We start from the raw sequence: 20,752 nt of genomic DNA, 5'->3' as shown, positions 1-20,752 counted from the left end.
TGTTCATCTACAAATAAATATTTTTTTTAAATGTAAAAAGTTGTAGGTAAGAAAATATATTTTCTTTATAAGGAAAAATGTTTCTGAAAGATATCTGGTATAGTAAAGTAATTATTTTATCCTATAGTTCAAAATAAAAAAGTGAGACAGGACAAAGCTACTTTTCTGCAAAGAAATTACAGAGTGTCTAAGTAAATTACAAAAGGTTTGTAAAAGGTATATCTCAAAAATTTTTCATGTGATTAAGTTGCATGTCGTCAGTACAGACAGTTGAAGTTAAGGAGTTTTCTAAGGTCACCTTTTAATGTACCGATATAAAACAAAGTCTAATTCTCTCTGCTTAAAAAGGACAAGATTTTTAAAAAAATGTTAAGATTTTATTACAGAGCTTTTTGGTTGTACAGAAAGTAAAAACGCTGTTATAATCTCGGTGTAACTGGTAGCTTCAGACAGTTGACTCACCAATCACGGCTATCCATGCTACAGCAAGAGTCTTACACAAAAAACCTAACAATGCTCACAATTTTGTTGGGGCAAACTCCCCAGGCTGGCAGTGGATTACAAGAGGGACTAAAAGGAGGAAGGCGGAATGTCACAGGAACTCTTCTTTGGCCCTTTGGTGGGTGGGCGTCCTGGGGTTTGTATCACAGCTACCTTTTTTTTCTTTTTTAAACAGCTATCAAATCCATGAGCAGTCCAACCAAGACTGAACAGTTCTGTTTTGCGGTTTTTCTGGGTCTTAATCATCTTCTTCTTAATCATCTGTTTCTCTCTTCCTCTTTTCAACTTTCTCACTTTCCTCCCCTTCTTCATCCTCATCCTCGTCTTCCTCATCTTCATCTACTTCTCCATCATGCCCAAATTCTTCTTCCTCCCTGCTGACCTCATCTTCCTCATCGTCTTCCTCAAACTCTTCCTCCTCACCATCCTCATCCTCCTCATCTTCTTCATCTTCTCCTTCTTCCTCCTCCTCTTCTTCATCCACACCATCCACCTCCGCATCTGCGTCAGGGGGCTTCCCCGTCTTCTGCATCCTAGCCGTCCAGGTCGATCAGCTGGGGCAGGAGTCCGAACACACTCTCGGTAACCATTCAGATCAGTGACTTCACAGTTAAACAGATCCAGGCTCTTTAGACAATCCAACTTTTTCAAAGGTTCCAAGGTGCTGATGTCTTTCAGTTTATTTCCACTTGAATTTAGATGTGTGAGATTGGGAAGTCTTTCTGCTAACATATCCAGACCTCCAAAGAGCTCAGCTTTTTCAATTTAGGTAGCTTGGGGAGATTTGAAACTGAAATCAAGTCTACATTTATTAAACTGAGGGAAAAGGACAAGATTTTTAAAAACATTGATCTGATCTTGTTTATCAAGATAACTTCTTATGTCTATTAGGTTTTATGAACTAGGGTTCATACCTATTTTAAATTTTTAAAATGATTGTTTTGTAGCTCTGGTTAAATAAACAACTGTTATTTTAGGATATTACAATACATCTGTCATTCTAGACTTATGTGACTAAAGACATGTATACAAATAAAAAACAAAGTATGTTTGTCTCAGCTTTGTCTAAGTGTTATGTAAAAGCTTGTAAAATGGAAGCTATGTATGTTTAATATAGGCATGGTAATGAATGAAGGCTCTTTTATACATTGTATCTGACATGAAAGGGCCATTGACATTTAAAAACCTGGCTTATATCTGTTTTCTTTAACTACATAAATATTTTATTGTTATATAAATGAGATGCATGTATATATCAGATAATGTCCATTTCTGATATCTCCCCTGAGTTAAGGCTCTGCCTCTCACCTTACTCCATGTTAGTATGGCTCCAAAACAGGCCAGAATCAAGCTTACTTAAGATTGTGTTCAAAAGACAGATATTTTTTTTGTTATAAAGATTACTGTGATTTCAAAGTAAATAAGGGATATAATGCAAACCAAGGAAAGGTTTGAGTAGATTATAAAAGGTCTTTAAGATTATAAGAGAGTTGCAAAAGAAACAAAATATGAAAAGGATTTTATATGTGATGCATTCATAAATTGGTCTTTGTAGACGTGAAATAGATATCAATATACCTAAGTATTATTATCAACACCAGGTCTCTTGGTTTGAAGCTATTACACGAACTAAATCCTCGTACTACTTTATAATTGTTGCCTGTTAGTATTTTAGAAAATTACTTCTTCTAATGGACCAACCTGAGTTGATTTAAGACAATAAACCATCAGCATCAGAACAGATAGAATGTAATGCTGACTTTTAGTACTAATACTGTCCCTAATTAATTAAAGAGAGTGACTATGAAATTACAGATATTGAAATTAAAACCCACTACTCCTACTTCAAAATGATGGCCTCTCCAAAACTTGGAGATCAAAGTCAAGGAAGTAAAAGGGCCAAGGAAAAGCAGCCAATATTTTGGCCCCTGCCGACTAAGGTCAGCTGGAGCTCAGGGGATGATGGAACTTTTCTGAGGGCCCTGAACCTGAGGAGGCACTGGACCTCTTCATCAGGGTGAGTGTGGAGACCCTAGAGAGCAGGAAGCCAGACAGTGCATATTTTGCAAAGAAGAGGAGTATTGGAGGAGGAAGTATCCCTGATACTTCTGAAGGAAGCCCTATGTGGTCAGCAGATGGCATGACTGGTCGAGGAAAGCTAAAGGAGCCAAGAGTCTTCTCAAAGGTCCCCAAGAGCGATCCCTGATAAATCTCTGCTGGTTCCTAACAGTAGATGAGAACAGGGTCAACTTTTGACCAACTTGGCCTTAAATACCTGGCAGGAGAATTATAAGCAAAGCACAGCCATACATGAGCATTAAAAAAAAAATAAGAACATGGTTCTTTCAATGTAACCTGACATATACACTTGTGTCATTCCCCCCAAAAGTAAGTTAAACTGGGAGGCTAAAAAAAGGGGGGGACTCTTATACAGGAGTGTCTGAAAACTACCACAAAAGATGCTGCCAGTGTGCCAGGCTTGTTCTGAGTCAGTTTGAGACCTACAGTGTTTTCCTAACTCCCAAATAGGTGAGCACAATATGATTTTCACTGGTGTAATTATTTAGCTCTGATATTTGTCTCCTGGATTGCTCTAAAAGATGTAATGTGGCGCATGAAAGCTCTAGCTAACTTTACCAAGAGAGTCCCAAGTGACATAACTAAAGGGACCCTTCTGTTAACACAGAGGTAAGGCCAATGAGAAAGCTATTTTACAAAAATCAGATGGCATTCCATAGCTCAAGGGGAACCTGTGCCACTACAAAAATTTAGAGTTGTGCATATGTCTTTAACAGCTTCGTTGATGTTTCCAAAGCCTTAACTGGCCTGCGCTCACTAGTATAAACACTGTGTCAGGCCACACTTTTTAACAAGTTACTATGCTCATGGTCTTTAGACTAACACTGATTAGTTTTTTTTATTTTTAATTATAACAATATCTTTATTTTTTATTTTTATGTGGTGCTGAGGCTCGAACCCAGTGCTCATGCATGGTAGGCGACACTCTGCCTCTGAGCCACAACCCCAGCCCCAACAGTGATTGTTTTTGTGCTATTTGTTTGCAAAAAATAATGCTTTGCTGTCTTGCTTATTGTTGTATTGGCATGATCCTCATCCTAAGTAGACCATGTCCAGTCACCTGCCAACTCTCACCATGGACCTCTGTATTGCCCTGATGCACGAGTCTCCTGAAGATTCTGTTAACTCTAGATGGTCATGGAGATGCTATCTACCATGGAAGTACCACCTCACTTATCTGGGGGCCCATTAGAAAGGACTCTGTACGAAGACCCTGACTGTTCTTCCCTTTTCAACACCCGCTTTCAGCCTAAAAAAGTTAGAGTGGTCATTACCCAAATTCCCTCACAGCAATTAGGGTTACTGCTACAGAAGGGGGGGGGGGTAATGATGTCAGGAGAAAGGGACGAGGCTGGGAGAATAGGGAGGTGGGCCCCTGGGTATCTTCCTGGGCAGCAGAACACACACAGCACTGAAGATAGTTGGTAAGAAACTTTTAAACTTTTAAAATCAGGACCTATGTGACTGGGGGTGGGGTGGATGGGTCCATGCCTCTCCAAAGAAGGGGAAATGACTGATTGATCTTTTCATATCAATATTTGGACTAAAGCTGTATGAATACACTGTGTCACTGAATGCCTTACCCAGGATTGGGCATGGGGCTGACTTCTTTAAACTTATAGATCTATATAAACCCCTAGACAGTAGCCTCTCTTTAGTATTGAAGCCAGATTTAAAGTTAGGTAGTCAGTGTAGTTAGGTAAATCGGGTCTAATACCGAGTGAAATCTAAAATGGAGGCCATGCTGGGAATGACTCAGGGAAAACAGGACAACTCATGGAGTGTTAATGAAGTTCCGAAAAGGCCCTAGGCCAAAGTCCACCTGGAAGAAATGTTAATGAACAGCCCCCAACAGATTTGAAGACAGCCCATCCCAAAGAAATGTTAATGAAGCCCAGGATACAGCCCCCAACAGATTTGGAGATAGCTCATCCCAAAGAAGTGCTAATGAACAGCAAACTTGACTCGGAAATGCCCAGACTACTTCTTTGGCCCACCTGTGTCCACCCCTGGGCCTTCCCACCTACATTCCATCACTGAAAGAACTATAAAAAGGGGAGACAACCGCACTTCCACGGATTCCACCTTCTGGGTCCCCTTCTTCCTCCGGGAGAAGTCTTTTCTTCTGTCCTTTAATAAACTTCTAATTTCTACTCTGACCTTGCCTCGGCGTGCTTCTTTGGTGTTATTCTTCAACATCGGGGAGCAAGAACTCGTCACCGGTCAACAGCGGTAACAGTATCCTTCTCTGGGGACCCCATCCTCTTTGGGAGCACTGGTTTCTTTCTATTACTCTAGTAAAGCTTGTGACTTTGCTCTTACCCTTGTGTCCATGGATTTAAATTTTTTTAATTGTTGATAGACCTTTATTTTATTTATATATTTATATGTGGTGCTGAGAATTGAACCCAGTGCCTCACACATGCCAGGCAAGTGAATTACTGCTGGGCCCCAGCCCCAGCCCCAGCCCCACGTGTCCATGGATTTTATTCTTCAAATTAATGAGATAAAGAACACAACCTCACTTTTCATGCTATACTGTAGTCCTGTGTGGAGTGCAGAGAAGATGGGCCCAGGCATGAGGGAGATAAAGAAGGGCCTTAGCAGCCAGGGCAAGATCACAAGTGGGGAGGTCGGGGGGCAGGGCCAGAGCAAATGAGCATGGAGAGAGTATTCTGATGAGGTCAACTTCCTGCTTGACAAAAATGCTCGTGGACATAAGCAGGGGACCCAATCAGACAGATACTTCTGTACTCATGCCCCTAAGTCGGGGATCAAATAGAAAAACTAAAACAGATGCATTGTCAGAGAGGGCACCAATCAATAATAGTGAGGAGACCATGGACAGGGGAGGAGGTAAGGAAAGGAGGAAATTCCAGAGACCATAAAAAGAACAAGCCAAGACTTCCCCACCACATTCCTGGCTCTGGGGCCTCTTCTCTTTGGAGAAGTTTGTCTCTGTGACTTTTGCAATAAACCAGCTGCTTGTTTGCTATCTCTGTATCCTGTTCTTCAGTTCTTTGCTGAACTGAGACAATGAGCTCAGCACCCCTAGATGGGTAATAGGCTGGGAGGTCCAAGGCTGGTCTTCCCTGGCAGAATCCTGGGGAGGGCTGAGAGGCCACAATTGGAGGGATGAGATACCCTCTGGGGAGCTATGCAGAACACAGGGTGGCCACTTGGGTTCTCTCAGCTCTTCCACTCACCTGCAAACCTGTGCCCCTCATTACAGGGCTGGGACCTTCCCGAAAACTGAGGTAGCGTGAACACCCCCATTCTTGCAATCAGTTCAGAAGATTCTGAACATGTCCTGTGAGTAACCAGCACGAATTGTTAAAGGGCTATGAAGGTGGAAAAGGAACACTCTCAAGGGAGAGTGGGTCCTCTCACAGAGGAGAGGGACAGTGTGCTCCAGTTTTATTGGGGGTCCAGGAGAAGTTTCCAAAGAGTCCTGTCCAGGTCAACCTCTTAACTTTTGACTGACAGCAGGATGACATCAGACTTTCAAGGCCCTGTGGCCAGGACAACTCTAGGTCACTTTGGCCCATGCTGACCAGTTCTAATTGGAACCTGTTCTTACAGATTTTTTGGTTAGAGGGAATTATCCTTAGCCTCCTGAGTACCAGGATCTATTCTGTGGAAAGGGTCACAAAAGCCTCTCCTTCAGGGTAACTCAGGTTCCTCTTTTTGACATTATCTTGGGCCCGCATTTCTCCTGCAGACAGCAGGTCGTTTGCTGTGTCCACTGTAGCCAGGCAGGGCTGGGAGTAAATCGCTTCTTGGAAAGGAAAGATGCGGTTCAGTACAGTCTACAGAACCCTTCCCTCAGCCTCAAGCGCCTACCGCTCTGGTCTGCCTGGCCCCCACCACCCCTAGGCCTGGGCCGGTCTCCCCCGGGTCCACTTCTTTAGCCTTCCCACGTCAATGCTCTACCTCCAAGGGATGCTGAGTGAATTAGGACTGCAGGGACAGCTGCCCATGGTTTGTTCTCAATCTTAAACCATCCTCTCCAGCGCATCGGAAACTGCCAGGGGAGATGGTATCTCCAGACCCCAGCTTGTAGCCTGACCTGCCGGAAGTGAGGAGTTCCCGACGCCGCTGCAGTGTGGGCATGCGCAGAAGGCAGGCGAGGGGGGAGCCATTCGCCGGGCGGCCGGGGCGGGAGAGAGCCACGGCGCAGGCGCCTTCCAGCGGCCGGTCCCGGCCCCCCTGAACCTGGAGCGCGCGTGCGCGGCGAAGCCGGAAGGGGCGGTACCTGCGCTGCGCCTGCGCAGTGAGCGCGCCGGGGCGGGGCACGACGGCCGTCACCTGACGGACGGCGGCGGCGGCCTGGGGGACAACCGTCGGCACGCAGGCTCCGGCGGGGCGGAAGAGCTTATCCTGCGCGTCACTGTCGGGTCGGCGAGGTGTGGGGGGCCGCCGAACCACCATGGCCACCACCGTCAGCACGCAGCGCGGGCCGGTGAGGCCACCGGAGAGGGCCGGGCGGGGGCGGCGACCTCAAGCCACGGCCTCGGGCCGCTTCTTCCGTCAGCGGCGCCGGCGCCGGCTCTCCTCGGTCGTCGCGCGCGCCCGCCGTGCTGCGCGGAAGCTCGGGGTGGGGCTGGACCCACTCGCGGGCTGGGCGCGTGGTGGGCCGGAGCCGGCGCCTTCAGGACCCCCAGCCGGGCGGGCCCCGGATGCGGCAGTTCCCTCAGCCCTCCACACACAGCGAGGGCAGTGGGGACCGTTTTCTGGGCCCAGTTAGTGGTCACCTTTCCAAGTCGGTTTCTTCCTTTGCAAATGAGAGAGTGGGATCAGGGAAGTTGGAAGGTGGAAGACCCTTCCGGCTGGAATTTTCTCTGGAGCCCTGTCTTGGTTTCCGAAGTGATGCTGTGTCCTCTGGAGAGCTGGCCCGGAGGGTCTCCCAGCGGCTGACTGAGCCGCGGCTGAGGGTGCTCAGTGTCCATCCCCTGGAGTGCAGAACTGAGTCTAGAGAAGCTGGCTTTACAGGTCCCACCCTCACAGCTGGGTGCTGACAGTGTTGTCAGAGAGCAGACTCTGCTGCAGACTTTTTCTGAGGTCTTTGATGTGAACCTCCCGACATACTTGTCACACTTGGTGTGGGAGCTTTCCAGAGTCAGTACGGAGAGTCAGGGTTGCCTCCCTTGCTCACTGGGAACAACAGCAGGTCATGTTGGCAGTTTTCTCATTTCTTCCTGGCTGGCTCAACAGAGATGTGGGCTTTCCCCTGTACTTTCCCCTGTCCATATCCTCCACTGAAGCAAGTGACCAGCAGGACAGCCCCTCCATTGCTGTGTGGTCTGGGAGTGTCCTGACCTCCTGTAAACTCAGTCTGGGGTGGGGCTGAGTTCGAGTTAGTACACTGGTGCAATCTGTCTGGAATGAAGTGAACCACCAATGTTAGCCTTCACCATTACTGACGGGAACTGTCTCTGTTGCTGTGACCATGTGAACTGGAGTAATGTACATACTGATGAGTTATTGGGAATGCAGGCAGTGGATCTGTGGTGTCCAATGCTGTGGCTTGGTCCAGTTTTCTACTTGTTCAGTGTTCTGGGGGGTCACATGGTTCCCTATCTATATTACATGTAGACAAAGCAAGTGTTTAGGGGCACCCTAATGACTTGCAAGCATGCAGTAACATTGGGTCTGGGCTCTAAGGCGGTATTATTAGTGAACTGGAGTCTTGGACTCTACTTGGGGTACATGGTGACTAAAATATTCAGCAGTGTGAATGATCATGACATTCAGAGCACCCATGGCTCAGTGAACCACAGGTGTGTAGCACCGGAACAGGTGGCTGTAAGTGGTGACTCAGACAATCCAGGCCTCAATTCAGGAGTTAGGTGCTGTGAAATTTGCTCCCCAGCCTGGGTATGTAAGTCTCATTGAGGCAGTATATCCAACTTGAGTCTTGAAAGGGAAACAGAAGCATGGAGTGGACCAGGAGGGGAGCCACTGGAAACAGGAAGTGCTGGAGATGGAGAAGGGGGTATGTTGTTTGGCCATGAGCAAGCTGTCTTATAGATGGAAGACTGAAATGACCCTTGAGCCTTATCTGGCCAGTGACAGTGTTTCTGTGAGTTTGGTGGACACATGCTCTCTGCATCTTCACCTTTTCCAGCAGCTGCTGCTGCTAGCTGACCTGCCCATAGCCCCTGCTGCAACAGTGAGTAGGATCCAGTAAAATTCTTACTTTTGCCAGGATGTATTGATGTTTATTACATCCCTACTTTTTCTGTTACAAGAAACGGAGTTATGGAGATGTGAAGATTAACAGGGTGCTGGCTTTCCAAACAGAACCTGTGATACAGTGAGTGTGTGTGGTCAATCCTGGAATCTGGCAGGCAGCCTCCTGCGTGTCAGCCCCTGGTGGGGTTTAGGTCATGGTTCAGGTCTTCCAGCCTGAGAGCCTGAACTTGTGCTTGGGCAGCTGACTCTGGCTGACTACCGCTTCCCGTGGGTGGGGATGGAATTCCCATGCAGAATTCTGTGGGCTATAAAGGGGCAGAGGACAATCTGAAAGGGTATGGGAGGGCCCTTTGTCCCTTCTTTGAGCTAGGGATGGTGAGGGGAGGACATGTATATACCTAGCATCCTACAGGTCTGAAGGAAGGAGTCTTTGCTTCTGTTAGCAGAACCAGTGCAGTTCTTGCTTCAGGAGAAGCAGCACGTGCATCTTCAGGGTAGTTTTTCTTGAATAGCCACTAAGGGATGCCACACCCTGTATTGCATCTGCCTTACTTTTGAAAAATGCTGCTGTTTTGGAATGACTACCTTTCTTCTGCTTAGTTCTATTAGAAAGTTCCAAAGGGGTTCCAACAAGAAGTGACAGAGGGTCCTGTTTCTCTGTGGGTGTGTGGGTATGTAGGCAGGAGACCTGTTTAAGGCTGGCTGGCATTCATGTCGGGAGTGGTCAGTGTATGGGGTCATCTGCTTCTGGTTCCTTGTCCTGCTTTTAGAGATGCTGGTTGATCAGTGGCCAGCTCTGCCCTTATCTCTGGGTGTCTCTCGGATGGTCCCTGGTGGCACAGGCCTGTCCAGGGTTATGTTGGTCTCTGACTTCATTGATGACTCTTGCTAAGCTTGTGGCTTCATTAGGGATGGCAAGGGGTGGTGTTCAAAAATGGTCTTCTATTCTTCATTTGTGAACTAGTCTGTAACGATAAGCCTTGCCATCAGCCAGAGCTGTCTGTCTGTCTTGAAGGAGCGTGTGTCAGGGCAGGCAAAGTTAATTGCCTAGTCTTTCCCCTTATTGTAGGAATAGAGGAAGGGGTTGGTTTTCTTTTGAGGTTTGTATTGGCTGTCTCTTTCTTGAGTGTACCAAGAGCCCATGGTTTTCAAGCCTTCTGTGCCTGAGTCTTTGTCTCTCATCCCTAGCTACATGTTTATGGTCAGGTCCTGAGCAGGCTGAGTGGTGCTCACCAGCTGGGTCATTGGCTCGGGTCTCTGGCTGCTGTGAACGTCTGCCTGGGAATCTGAGGCCAGGTTAATTGTACATGCATACTTAGCATTGCTGATCCTCCAGTAAGTGGGGCTGTGGCCAGGAAGTGGTGGCCTCTCTGACCTTTTACCTTTGCTCATTTGTCTGATACTAGGATGGCTACTTTGCTTTCCTTCTAGAGAGTGTTTATTTGTTTGTTTTTCTTTGATTTACAGTTTACTCAAAATCTATGTTTAAGATATATCCATCATCAATAGCAAACAGGTACATTCTTTTTTCTTTTTTACAGTACTGGGGATAGAACCGAGGGCCTTATGCATGTTAGACAAGTGCTCTACCACTGAGCTGCATCCCCAGCCCACAGCTGCATTCTTAAAAAGCCAAATATCTAGGTCCAGTGTGTTAGTGCAAACCTATAGTCCCAGTGACTCAGGAGGCTGAGGTAGGAGGATTGCAAGTTTGAGGCCAGCTTCAGCAACTTAGTGAGACCCTGTCTTAAAAATAAAAAGGGCTGGGGATATAGTTCAGTGGTAGAGCGTTACTGGGTTCAATCTCCAGTAACCTCTTATGTAACAATAAAAACTCTTAGTTTTTTTTTAATATTTATTTTTTAGTTTTCAGTGGACACAACATCTTTATTTTTTATTTTTATGTGGTACTGAGGATTGAACCCAGCGCCCCGCGCATGCCAGGCGAGTGCACTACCATTTGAGCCACATCCCCAGCCCAAAAACTTATTGTTACATGTACGTGTTTGTGTGTGTGTGTGTGTGTGTGTGTATATATATATATATATATATATAAAATATATATATTTATGAATATATTTATATATATGAGTATATATACATGTTTTTAACACTTGTGCTTTATTTTATTTGTTCCTTTTTGATTTATTATACATAGGTTTAAAAACATTCAGTTCATTACTAAATTCTGTGCTGGTTTGGAAAATACATAATGTGTTTTGTTCTCTTGAGTGGTTACCCTAGAAATGTTAACATGCAGATGAAGCTCTGAAGTCAATCATCATAGTTGCTTTTCCTGTCAGTGCCAAGACCTCAGTGCAGCCTTGGACGAGTTCTTCCTAACCTGGGTGCTGTATATGCTCTGTGTTATAGTTCCTGCATTCTTTTTGACCCTCCCACAGGGAGCAACAGCATTTTTATGCAGTCAGTGCTTGTTGAGATTTGCTGAAATATATGCTGCTCTCTTTACCTTTGCTTAAAGTTCCTCTTTTAGATCTTAATTCCTAAGGACCCATGCTGCTGTGTGTGGTATTGTGGTTGGTATTTGCTTCTCCTCTTGGTATGTTGAAAGTCAGCTTGCTGTCTTCCTCCTGCCTTTCAAACCTCTGCCTGGCCTCTCTTGAGAGTCATTGCTTCTTTTTTGCCCATTGAAATTTTGGACATGTAAATTATTTGAGACTTTAAGTACAGCAACAACTCTCAGTCTTTGATCTGGTCACCATTCACAAAATTGTTTTCAGGGCTTAAGAGAGGATGGGTGGAGTTGGTGTGTGGGCAGTGCCTGCCCCAGGCCTGGTCTGGGGACTACTGTGGACTAGTGAACTTGCTGGGTGTCTATGGTTCAGTTTTCATTTCTCAGAAACTTGGCTTTTACTGTGGCCAAATCCCTAACTATCTTTGCTTTGACACCAGCTAGACAGTAGAGCTAAGTATATGATGTTTTTTGGGGCTGGGGACCTGCAAGAGGCAGGGAGGCAGCATGGCTATGGAACTGGTAGGAGGGACAGCAGCAGCTTGTCTTGTATTCAGAGATCCCCAGTGGGCTCTGGCTCTGGAAGGCTGCACCCAGGGGCAGTAGCCCTTCGCTCTGACTCAGCTATCACAGAAGCTCCAACACCACATTCACCTGGCCAATTTCTCCCTCACTCCCTTGGAGGTCTTCTTAGTGCCATGGCTTTATGTGTGCTGGTGATGGTGCCTTTCCTCTCCTACCTCTTTCCTAAACTCAGAACCTGTAGTCCAGAAGCTCCCTGCTTTCCTCTGGAATGTTTTAGACATGCAGGTGGGCAAATCCTCCCTTCATGTTGCTTAGGACAAAAGCCTTGGGACCACCTTGTCTCCTTCATCTGCCAGGAAATCCCATGGGCTCTGCCTTTCAAGCACACCCAGGAGTGGATTCAAACACTCTCTCCACTGGTTCACTGCTCTGTACTCAGTGGCTAGGCACAAGGCAGTGCCAGGTGTGAGGCCCAGCATGTCCCTTCTGCCCACCCTCTTTTCCATCAGGGACCCAGGGGTCTGTTTGTCATGTTAGGAAGATAGGAGCACCTCATTCCTTTTCAGGGCTTGTAGGTTTATGTCAGGCAGATGCTCCTGGCTGGGAGAACCAGCCATGCTGGCACCCCAGGATGACTGTTCCTTTTCCCAAGCAAAGAGGCAGCAAGCATACCTGTGCTCATACACCTGTAAGCAAGCATTTTCTCAGGACTGGTCCTTGGAAGTGGAATTTTGGAGTTTTTACAAAGGGCTTTAAAATCATTTGTTAGTGTTGAACTCAGTTTACTTATTTTGAAACTTTAAGCAAAACCATATTAAAAAGACCCATTTTGTGTCTGATATCAAGTTTAATCATTTTCTTTTTACATTCCCACATCTTTGAGCAGGATAAAGCATATATTTTCATGTGGCCAAACATCTCTGTCATAATATGGCAAAAATATGTTTTAGGATTAGCACTGAATTTTAAAAATACATTTGAAATACATGATTATTCATGACATTCTCCAGAACTGCCACTAATTTGAGGGAATTTGCGTCAGCACCTGGACCCACCCATGAATTGTGAAGCATTAACTTATTTTGTTAGCAGTGGTAGCTTTTTAAGGTATAGAAATGTGTCCTCATTTGGACGGATTCATTCTAAATTGAGAAACCAGCAGGAACTTGCACCAGCAGGCAAGCTTGTCTTTCTTCTGTGGACAGCGTGTTGGTTGCATAACCAGTTTGCTTGTTGTTTGGCAGTGGCTGACACCCCTCCCCTCTCTTTCTTTAGGTTAAGTTTAATTTTTTTTTTCTAATAAGCTGATTTGGGAATAATTTTGTATTTAAAGAGAAACTCCAGAGATGGTAGAGAGTACCCCATGACCCTCATCTAGTTCACTTACTATCAGTGTGCCTATCACTGTGAGCAGAGCTGGCTTTGGTCCTCGCCTGTCAGCTCCACACTCTGCTTGCTCCCTGTATCTGTTGGGGTCCCTACCCTGTACTCATATGTGACTGCTACCTCTCCTCTAATCTGTGAGTTTCAGGCTTCTCTTGTTTTTGGGGGGATCTTGGTGGTTGGAGAAGGCAGACTGGGCAGAGTTCTGCAGTATGTCCCTAGTGTGAGACATGGTCACTTGGCCTAGGCAGAGTGGGTGGCTTTCTCCATTGTAAACAGACTTTGCTCCCCTTCCCCTGCCTAGTCATACAGACTCTCCTTGTTACCCTTTCCTGTTTGTAACCTTAAGATGAAAGAAAACCTTTTGAAAAGTAACAGTATAGTTGCTCTTTAGATATACTTTTGCCCCATTGAAAAGCAGTCCCATTCTGTAGCAAAAACCTAGAAGAATACAGTAAAAAGGAATCCCACTGCCTGGAGGTCCCTTTCCTAAGAAGGGGATAGACAAGAGATTGATGAAGAAGAGACTCATCCTGACTCCCTGTGAGCAGCTTTTCCCGACTCCCATTTTTGCAGCAGCTGCCAGGACCACCCACACACACTGACCAGTGCTGAGACACCTGCTCACCTGTCTGCCTGCACTGGTGTGTTCCCAGGAGGTGCAGATGTTTTCGACAGCAACCCTAGAGCTATAGTATATGGCATGTGGTAGGCAGCCTCTCAGATTAGTAGGTGGGAATTTAGCCTGTGTGTGTTGACTCCAAGAGCTTGGTTGTTGTGAGTATTGTATTTTCTCATCTCCTCTCTTCCTCTCCTCTCCTCTCCTCTCCTCTCCTCTCCTCTCCTCTCCTCTCCTCTCCCTCCTTCCCTCTCTTCTTTCCTTGCTATACTGGGGATAGAACCCTGGAGCTATACCACTGAGCTACATTCCCAGTTCTCAGTCCATTTTATTTTTTATTTTGAGACAGGATCTCACAAAGTTGCCCAGGTTGGGGTACAGACATGCATCACTGTGCTTGGCCAATTATGTGTTTGTTTCTGCAAAATAATCTATTCATGGTGAGTAGACAAAGCTGGTGACAGAGCTTGGAGATGCAGGCTGTGTGTGAGGACCACAAGACATGGGCATATGTGGTCCAGATGCCTGGGAGACTGAGCCCTGAGCCCTGAGCCCCTGTGGGATTTGTCAGCATTTCCCATATGCCGACAAGAACAGGCTCTTGGTGTCTCCTGCCACGGGACCTTTCTCAAGGCTCTGCCCAGACTCGTTGTAACCTGTGCAACACACCATGAGAGGGTCCCAGGAGAGGTTGCCGCACGTCTGGGGAGCTGCAGCTATCTCCTGGCAATGGCCTCAACGGTGGCATCCCCTTCCAGCAGGAGCTTCTGTGAGGGTGAGGTCCCTCCTGGCCTCAGCCTATGCTAGAGCTTAGAGGTGTGGAGGGTGTGTGTTCTCCTCAGCAGGAGCTCCTCCTCCGGTTGGGTGGGGTTGCTTAGACACTCCTGATGAAGACAGCCTTGCCCTCCCATTGTTCTGGACCTTTGACTGGTTTATCTTCTCTGGAAACCCAGAGATGGGGAGTCAGGCAAGGAGTTTTTCTTTAAATACAAAATTATTCCCAAATCAGCTTATTAGAAAAAAAAATTAAACTTAACCTAACTTAACCTTTCATGACCAGAGCCATTGGGGAGAGGTGCTTCCCGGGCATGTCAGGAGTTCAGCCACATGCAGAACCTTCTGGAAGCCTGCCTGGCATATGTCAGTGGAAGCCCACAATGAACAAGCATGAGTGACTGGTTTGCACAGTGGAGACATTTGGTGTTGTGTCACCTGGGCCACTGAGTGCTCCTTGTAGCAGTTTTCAGTGAACATGCTTGGCTGTGCTTGCTTCCATGACCCTCAGGCTTCTTTTGAACATGATCCTGGCCAGCAGGACCACCATAGGCAACACTGATGCTGGCAGGCGGCTGGACCCACTAGGGCTCGAGCTCCTCCTCCAGCAGCCAGGCCTGCCTGCCTTCCCTCCTGCAGGAATTTTGGGGGCTGGCAGGCTTCCTCAGCACTTCTTGCCCATGATACTTTAGAAGGTGCCCCAGCTATGCATAGGAAAAGCAGTGTCATACCTCAGGTGGCCCACCTTGCTGCAGGCATGCACTTCCTAGGAGGCTTGTACTTACTCCAGGGCTGCCCTGGCCAACCTTAGCTCCTGGGCCCTCTCACTGTAAGACGTCAGACAGGTGGACCAATTCCAGTGCTGGCTTTCTGTGAAGCCACTGGTGCCTGGCTCTGGACATACACACTTGGGTCCTCAGTGTCTAGTGGATCTTGACCTCTTCTTGCCTTAGGTATCTCAGCCAGGGCTACCTCTAGGAGTCTGTTCCTGCTGACTCTTGCTTTGGTCTTCTCTGTTTTTCTTGTAAACTCTGTTATTCTTGGAGCCCTTTAGATCTTGGAAAATCCCTGCTCTGGAGTGTATGTCTTCCTGTCCTCCGACCTTCCCTCTCCCACTTGTCCTCAAAGCTGGGCAAGTGGGTCAACAGGGTTAGGCAAGAGGCCAAAACAGAGCAGTGAGGCCTTCTGAATCTGTGTGCCTCTTGTTATCCTCTAGGCCCCTTTTGAATTTGAACTGTTTCAAGTAGAAATACTTGAAGTTTATCAGACAAAGTGTTTTTCAAATAACTTTAGATCCATGTTCCAATTTCATCTCATTTGTTTGACCCAGTGACTTGCAGTACACAGGCCTTGTTTTTAGTTGTGGTGCAAGGAAATGTGGATCATGCAGTGTGGGAGACTCCGAGAAACCATCTAGTAAGCCTCTTTTGAGAATGAGAACTCGATTTTAGTGGCTAAAACATGTTCTAAGCTTTCCTTAGCTGTGATATGTTTTTGAGAACTTTCTGAGCAGGGAAGCCTTGGAAAGGATCAGGCCAGAAACATTGGTTCCTTGGCTCTCATTTGTAGATGGAGAAACTGAGGCTGAGCACAAGCTGGTGCTTGGTCAGGAACAGGGGAGGGAGGCTGGACGCTGGTCCCAGCATGTAGGGGGAGTGCTGTGGGGTTGCTTGATGCCCTGCTCTGATTCATAGGCCTGTGACATGCATTCTGTCTTTTTTCCTTGCCCAAAGGTATATATTGGTGAGCTCCCACAGGACTTCCTCCGCATCACGCCCACGCAGCAGCAGCAGCAGATTCAACTGGACGCCCAGGCAGCCCAGCAGCTGCAGTATGGAGGGGCAGTGGGCACTGTGGGCCGCCTCAGCATCACTGTGGTGCAGGTGGGTGCCAGGGCTCTCTATTCTGTGGGCACCTGGCATGGGTAGGGGAGGACAGGAGGTAGGCCATACTCAGGTGGGGGGATGTGGATTTTGGCCTTTATACCTTTTCCCATGTAGACAAATGAATTTTTCTGGTTCCAGATTTTCCTGAAATACCTATCTAGTGTGGAAAAAAACACATATGAAAATCATTGATGATTTTCCAGGGTTCTGTCTAAATTAATTGAAATAATTTACTGAGTGTTGGTGGGTGTCTGCTCCATGTCGATACTACTCCTTCATGTGGAGAGCCTGGTCCTCAGGGCAGCAGGGGGAAACTGGCATTGCCTGTGGCCCCACCAGCATGTGCCACGTGGGCGGCTCCCTCACCTGGCCCTGTCCTGCTGCCCTGCAGTCAGTGGCACCTGCTCAGCCCTACAGCTCCATGCTGACAAACAGTATATGTCTCTGGATTGCTCAAAGGACTTTTGTATGAAAGCTAAAGTACACTGTTGGGCTGAAGCTCATTATGACTACCCAGGGTGTCCTACAGAGCCAGGAGGAAAATGGAGAGGTAGGACTATAGGAAGGCCATCAGATAACATGTAGCCCAGCTGGGATGCTCGACTGTCCTGGGTGCTCAGCTAGTCTGCTGTTAGGGTGTTCATAGCCAGCCTCCTTTCCTCATAACTCTTCTCAAACGTTTGCTCAGGTATGTGTTCTAAAATAGCATGCTGCTTCCCACTGCCTTGAGGAAGTTCCTGGCCCACCTATAGCTGGTGCATCTTGAGCACTGCTGTCTGGTAGGGCAGGGTGGCTGCAGGTGCCCTGCCTCACAGTGCAAGCACCAGAGCTGGCTGAGCCTCAGAGGTGTCCACTGCCCCTGGCCCTCCTCCCTCCCTCCAGAGTCCTGGAGCCCTCTGCAGCAGCCTGTCTGCACCCCATGCACCAGCTTGCCTAGGGCTGTGTCATCAGGGGCGCTGCTGAGGAGCACAGAAGGATACCAGAAGGTCCTCCTGGTATCCTTCTCTGCCCCCCTACCTTTTTTTTTTTTAATAGAATTTAACCTTTATTTTGTGTATTTTTTTAATTTGGTGCCAGGGATTGAATCCAGTGTCTCACCTATGCTAGGCAACGCTGTTCCACAAGCTACAACCCCGGTCCTCCTCTTCCCTTTTGATAGACAGACCTCCTTCTCTCAGCTTTTGGGAGGCCGCTCAGGCTGCTCAGAGTCCCTGTTGGATTCTCATCTCCTGGGACCCCCAGGGGTTATGTCGGTAGCCTTCCTCCTCCCAGCCATTCACTCAGGGCAAGCAGCTCCAGTAGCCCATGTAGATCCTGACCACAGCTGGATTCCTCGGTATAGATCAGGGCCCTGACTTCTCTGGTGTCTAGTGGTCATTTTAGATACAACAAACCCCAGTGAAACTCATGTGTCCAACCTTGCCTTCTCCTCAGTCCTAGTAGGTGTCACTCTCCCATCTCCCCAGTCCTATCTTCTAGAAGTGGAGGCCAAAGGATTTTTCTCCATCTCTTGCCCCCTGCTCCCTTCCCCTCAATGAGCCCCTGCACCCACCTTCTGTCCCAACCTAGCCTCGGGAGCCTTGACAGGGTGGGCTCACTTCCAGTACTGATCTTTCTCTCGCACACTGGGAAGGGAGACCAGCCACACTTGGTAGAATGCATGCTAGGTGTGAGGGAAAGAGGTCTCTTGCTGGCCCCAGGAGAACAGTGGGGTTGAACAAATGGTGAGGAAGGAGAGTCGCAGTTCACTTGAGGATGGTTTAGAGGTAAGTGGATACCCTGGGGAGGGCAAGCCTGTCCTGACGGAGGTGAGCTGGGCTCAGAGGTACCTTTAGTGGTGTCCTTGGCACAAGCTCTGTGGTGGCATCGGATCAAGGAAGAAAGTGTGTGGGCAGGTCGGGAGAGTCTGCAGGCAGCGTGGAAAGGCTTTTGTTGTTGTTTCAGAGGGGAAAGAAAGAAACGAAGTGGCTGGAAAGGGCAGGCAGGTGACAGGTTTTTCTGTGGTTTGCAGTGCTTTTAAAAAGTTGGCCTTATTGAGAATATCAACGTTAGAATGCACTCATTTTGGCTTTGTGCACTTGAGTGAGTTTTGATGAGTATAAGCAATACTGAAAACTTCCCCAACACCTCACACTGTTCTCTCTATCCCTTTAGCATTCAGCACCCCCACCCACCCCGAACTGTGGTTGGAGCTAGCGCCCCTGGAGTGGCAGTGTCTGGCTGTGTTTGCTGCAGTGTGTAATCTACCCTCCCCCACCCTTGTGTGGCTGCACCACCATTGTTTGTTCACCCACTTGGAGAACACAGGGTTGTTTCCAGTTCTTGGCAATAGGGCTGAAGCTTCCCTGAACGTGTTTGCAGGTGGCATTCTGTGTGAACCAAAGTCTGCGCTTTTAGTTTACCAGAGTGGGGCATGTGGCAGGTTCCCTAGTAGCTATGCCATCTTGCTTTGCTGCCCACAGCACATAGAGCTCCAGTGGCCCCACCTCTTGTCAGCATGGGGCTTGGTCAGACATTGTCTTGTTTTTTGTTCCATTGTAGCCATTCTAATAGGTTTGTAGTAGTCTCTGTGGTGGTTGGAGTTTTATTTTGCAACCCTCTGATGGCTTGTGATATTAACTGTTCTTTATTGTGCTGCCTGTATTTATTCACTATCAATATCTCTTCAGATCTTTTGCTCATTTTTTCCTAGAGTTGTGTGTCTTGGTGAGAGTTTCCATGTTCTGGATACAAGTGCTTTATCACATGTGATATTTGCGAATATTTCCTTCCTGTCTTGTATGGTCCTGAAGTTTCTTTCTAAGAATGGGTATTCATAATTCTGATGAAGTCCTGTTTTTAAGATTTTTTCCTGCTCTTTTGCTGGTTCTACCTAAGAGATTTTTTTTTGCCTAATGCAGTGCTCTGATTTTTTTCTGCTTTGTGGTAGAGGTTTTATAGCTTTGGAAACCTTGATGCGTTTTGAGTTCCTATTTGCTGTACAGTGATTTGTTTGTCAGCATCTCTTCCCATTCACAGTTTTGCTTGTGTTGTTCCCTGTAGCACACTTACTCCAGCCGAGCAGACCATCTGGCCTGAAGTAAGGGACTTGTGGTCTGTGATTCAGAGACCAGTCACACAGGAAAGACCATTTCTTGTCCCTGTGAGCCGGTACCATAGTAGAACAGGGTTCAGGTTGCTCCTCGCACTCCCATTCGTGAAGGGAAGAGTCAGGAGCCCCAGGCAGCCCTGGCCACAGTGTCCTGAAACCTGTGCAGCAGGTGTCACCAGGTCCTGGGGCTTTGGGTTGGCTCATTCCTTTCGGGGCATCTTTCCTTTCATTTTCTCCCTTCACCCCTTTTGAGGAGGATATTGGAGTGTACCTTGCGGGTAGGCATCTTAGGTTGAGCATGGCCTTGAGTACTTTGTCACAGTTGGACAAGCCCATCAGTAGTTCCTGCTCCTGGCACCCTGGGAACAAGTCACAGCTAAGCTCAGGTGAGCTCCGGTGGCTGAAGTTCACGCCAGCAAAATGCCTCAGTGGGACGTTGACAGCCCTCGCTTTTCCTGTGGCAGTGGGGTGGTGGGCACTCATCTTGCTGAACTTGGCTCATTTCAGGCAAAGTTGGCCAAGAATTACGGCATGACGCGCATGGACCCCTACTGCCGCCTGCGCCTGGGCTATGCAGTGTATGAGACACCCACGGCCCACAATGGTGCCAAGAATCCTCGCTGGAACAAGGTCATCCAGTGCACAGTGCCCCCGGGCGTGGACTCACTCTACCTTGAAATTTTTGATGAGGTGAGCAACAACCATGGTCAACACCGGCCACCCACTGGCTTTAGGCTGCTTTGTACACCTGATAGTAGGTGGCTGTGCCACAGGCCTCGACTCTCCCCTGGTTTTCAGCTCCTTCGACAGCAACTATTTGGAAACTTCACCAGTGACACAAACACTGGCCACTTTATGGACAGCTCTTCATGAGGAGGTTGAGTTTTAAGCTGGTTAGATTCCATTGCCTATGGTAGTAACGGTATTCTTACTGATACAAGGCACGGAGCCCACCAGCATTATCCCTCAAGTGCCCCCTGACCAGGTCAGTAGCCAGGTGTGCAGCATTCTTGAGGGCCAGTCAGGAAGTTCAGATGGCTATAGGAGGTTCCTTTGAGGTTTGGCTCAGGCCACATGTGTCTCAAAAGCTGGGGCTTCAGGGTGAGGGCCAGGAGGAGCTGGGGCACAGCCTCCCCTTACCCTCTTCCCTCTGCCTCTTTCTCCAGTCTTTTCTCCTCTTATTCCTTCCTGCCCACTGCTTTCTTTGGCTCACAGAGGAGCACAGG

The 20,752-nt window shown here is 47.7% G+C and overlaps 1 protein-coding gene and 1 pseudogene across 1 annotated transcript in view; one reads left to right on the top strand and one right to left on the bottom strand.

The window, feature by feature from the left end:
* Window positions 1-739: 739 nt before the first annotated feature.
* Window positions 740-7,011, bottom strand: LOC113175676 (uncharacterized; annotated as a pseudogene).
* The window catches only part of Tollip (toll interacting protein), a 29,270-nt gene continuing 15,389 nt past the window's right edge, over window positions 6,872-20,752 (top strand). The window contains exons 1-3 of the mRNA XM_026379991.2: window positions 6,872-7,042; window positions 16,283-16,432; window positions 20,034-20,216. Of these exons, the coding sequence (XP_026235776.2) occupies window positions 7,010-7,042; window positions 16,283-16,432; window positions 20,034-20,216 (366 nt within the window). The 5' untranslated portion in view covers window positions 6,872-7,009. The remainder of the gene's footprint in view (window positions 7,043-16,282; window positions 16,433-20,033; window positions 20,217-20,752) is intronic.

The sequence above is a fragment of the Urocitellus parryii genome, chromosome 4 (genome assembly GCF_045843805.1).
Source record: "Urocitellus parryii isolate mUroPar1 chromosome 4, mUroPar1.hap1, whole genome shotgun sequence".
Classification (NCBI taxonomy): Eukaryota; Metazoa; Chordata; class Mammalia; order Rodentia; family Sciuridae; genus Urocitellus; species Urocitellus parryii.
Note: the sequence above shows the minus strand (reverse complement) of the source record. Positions and strands in the feature narration are given on the sequence as shown.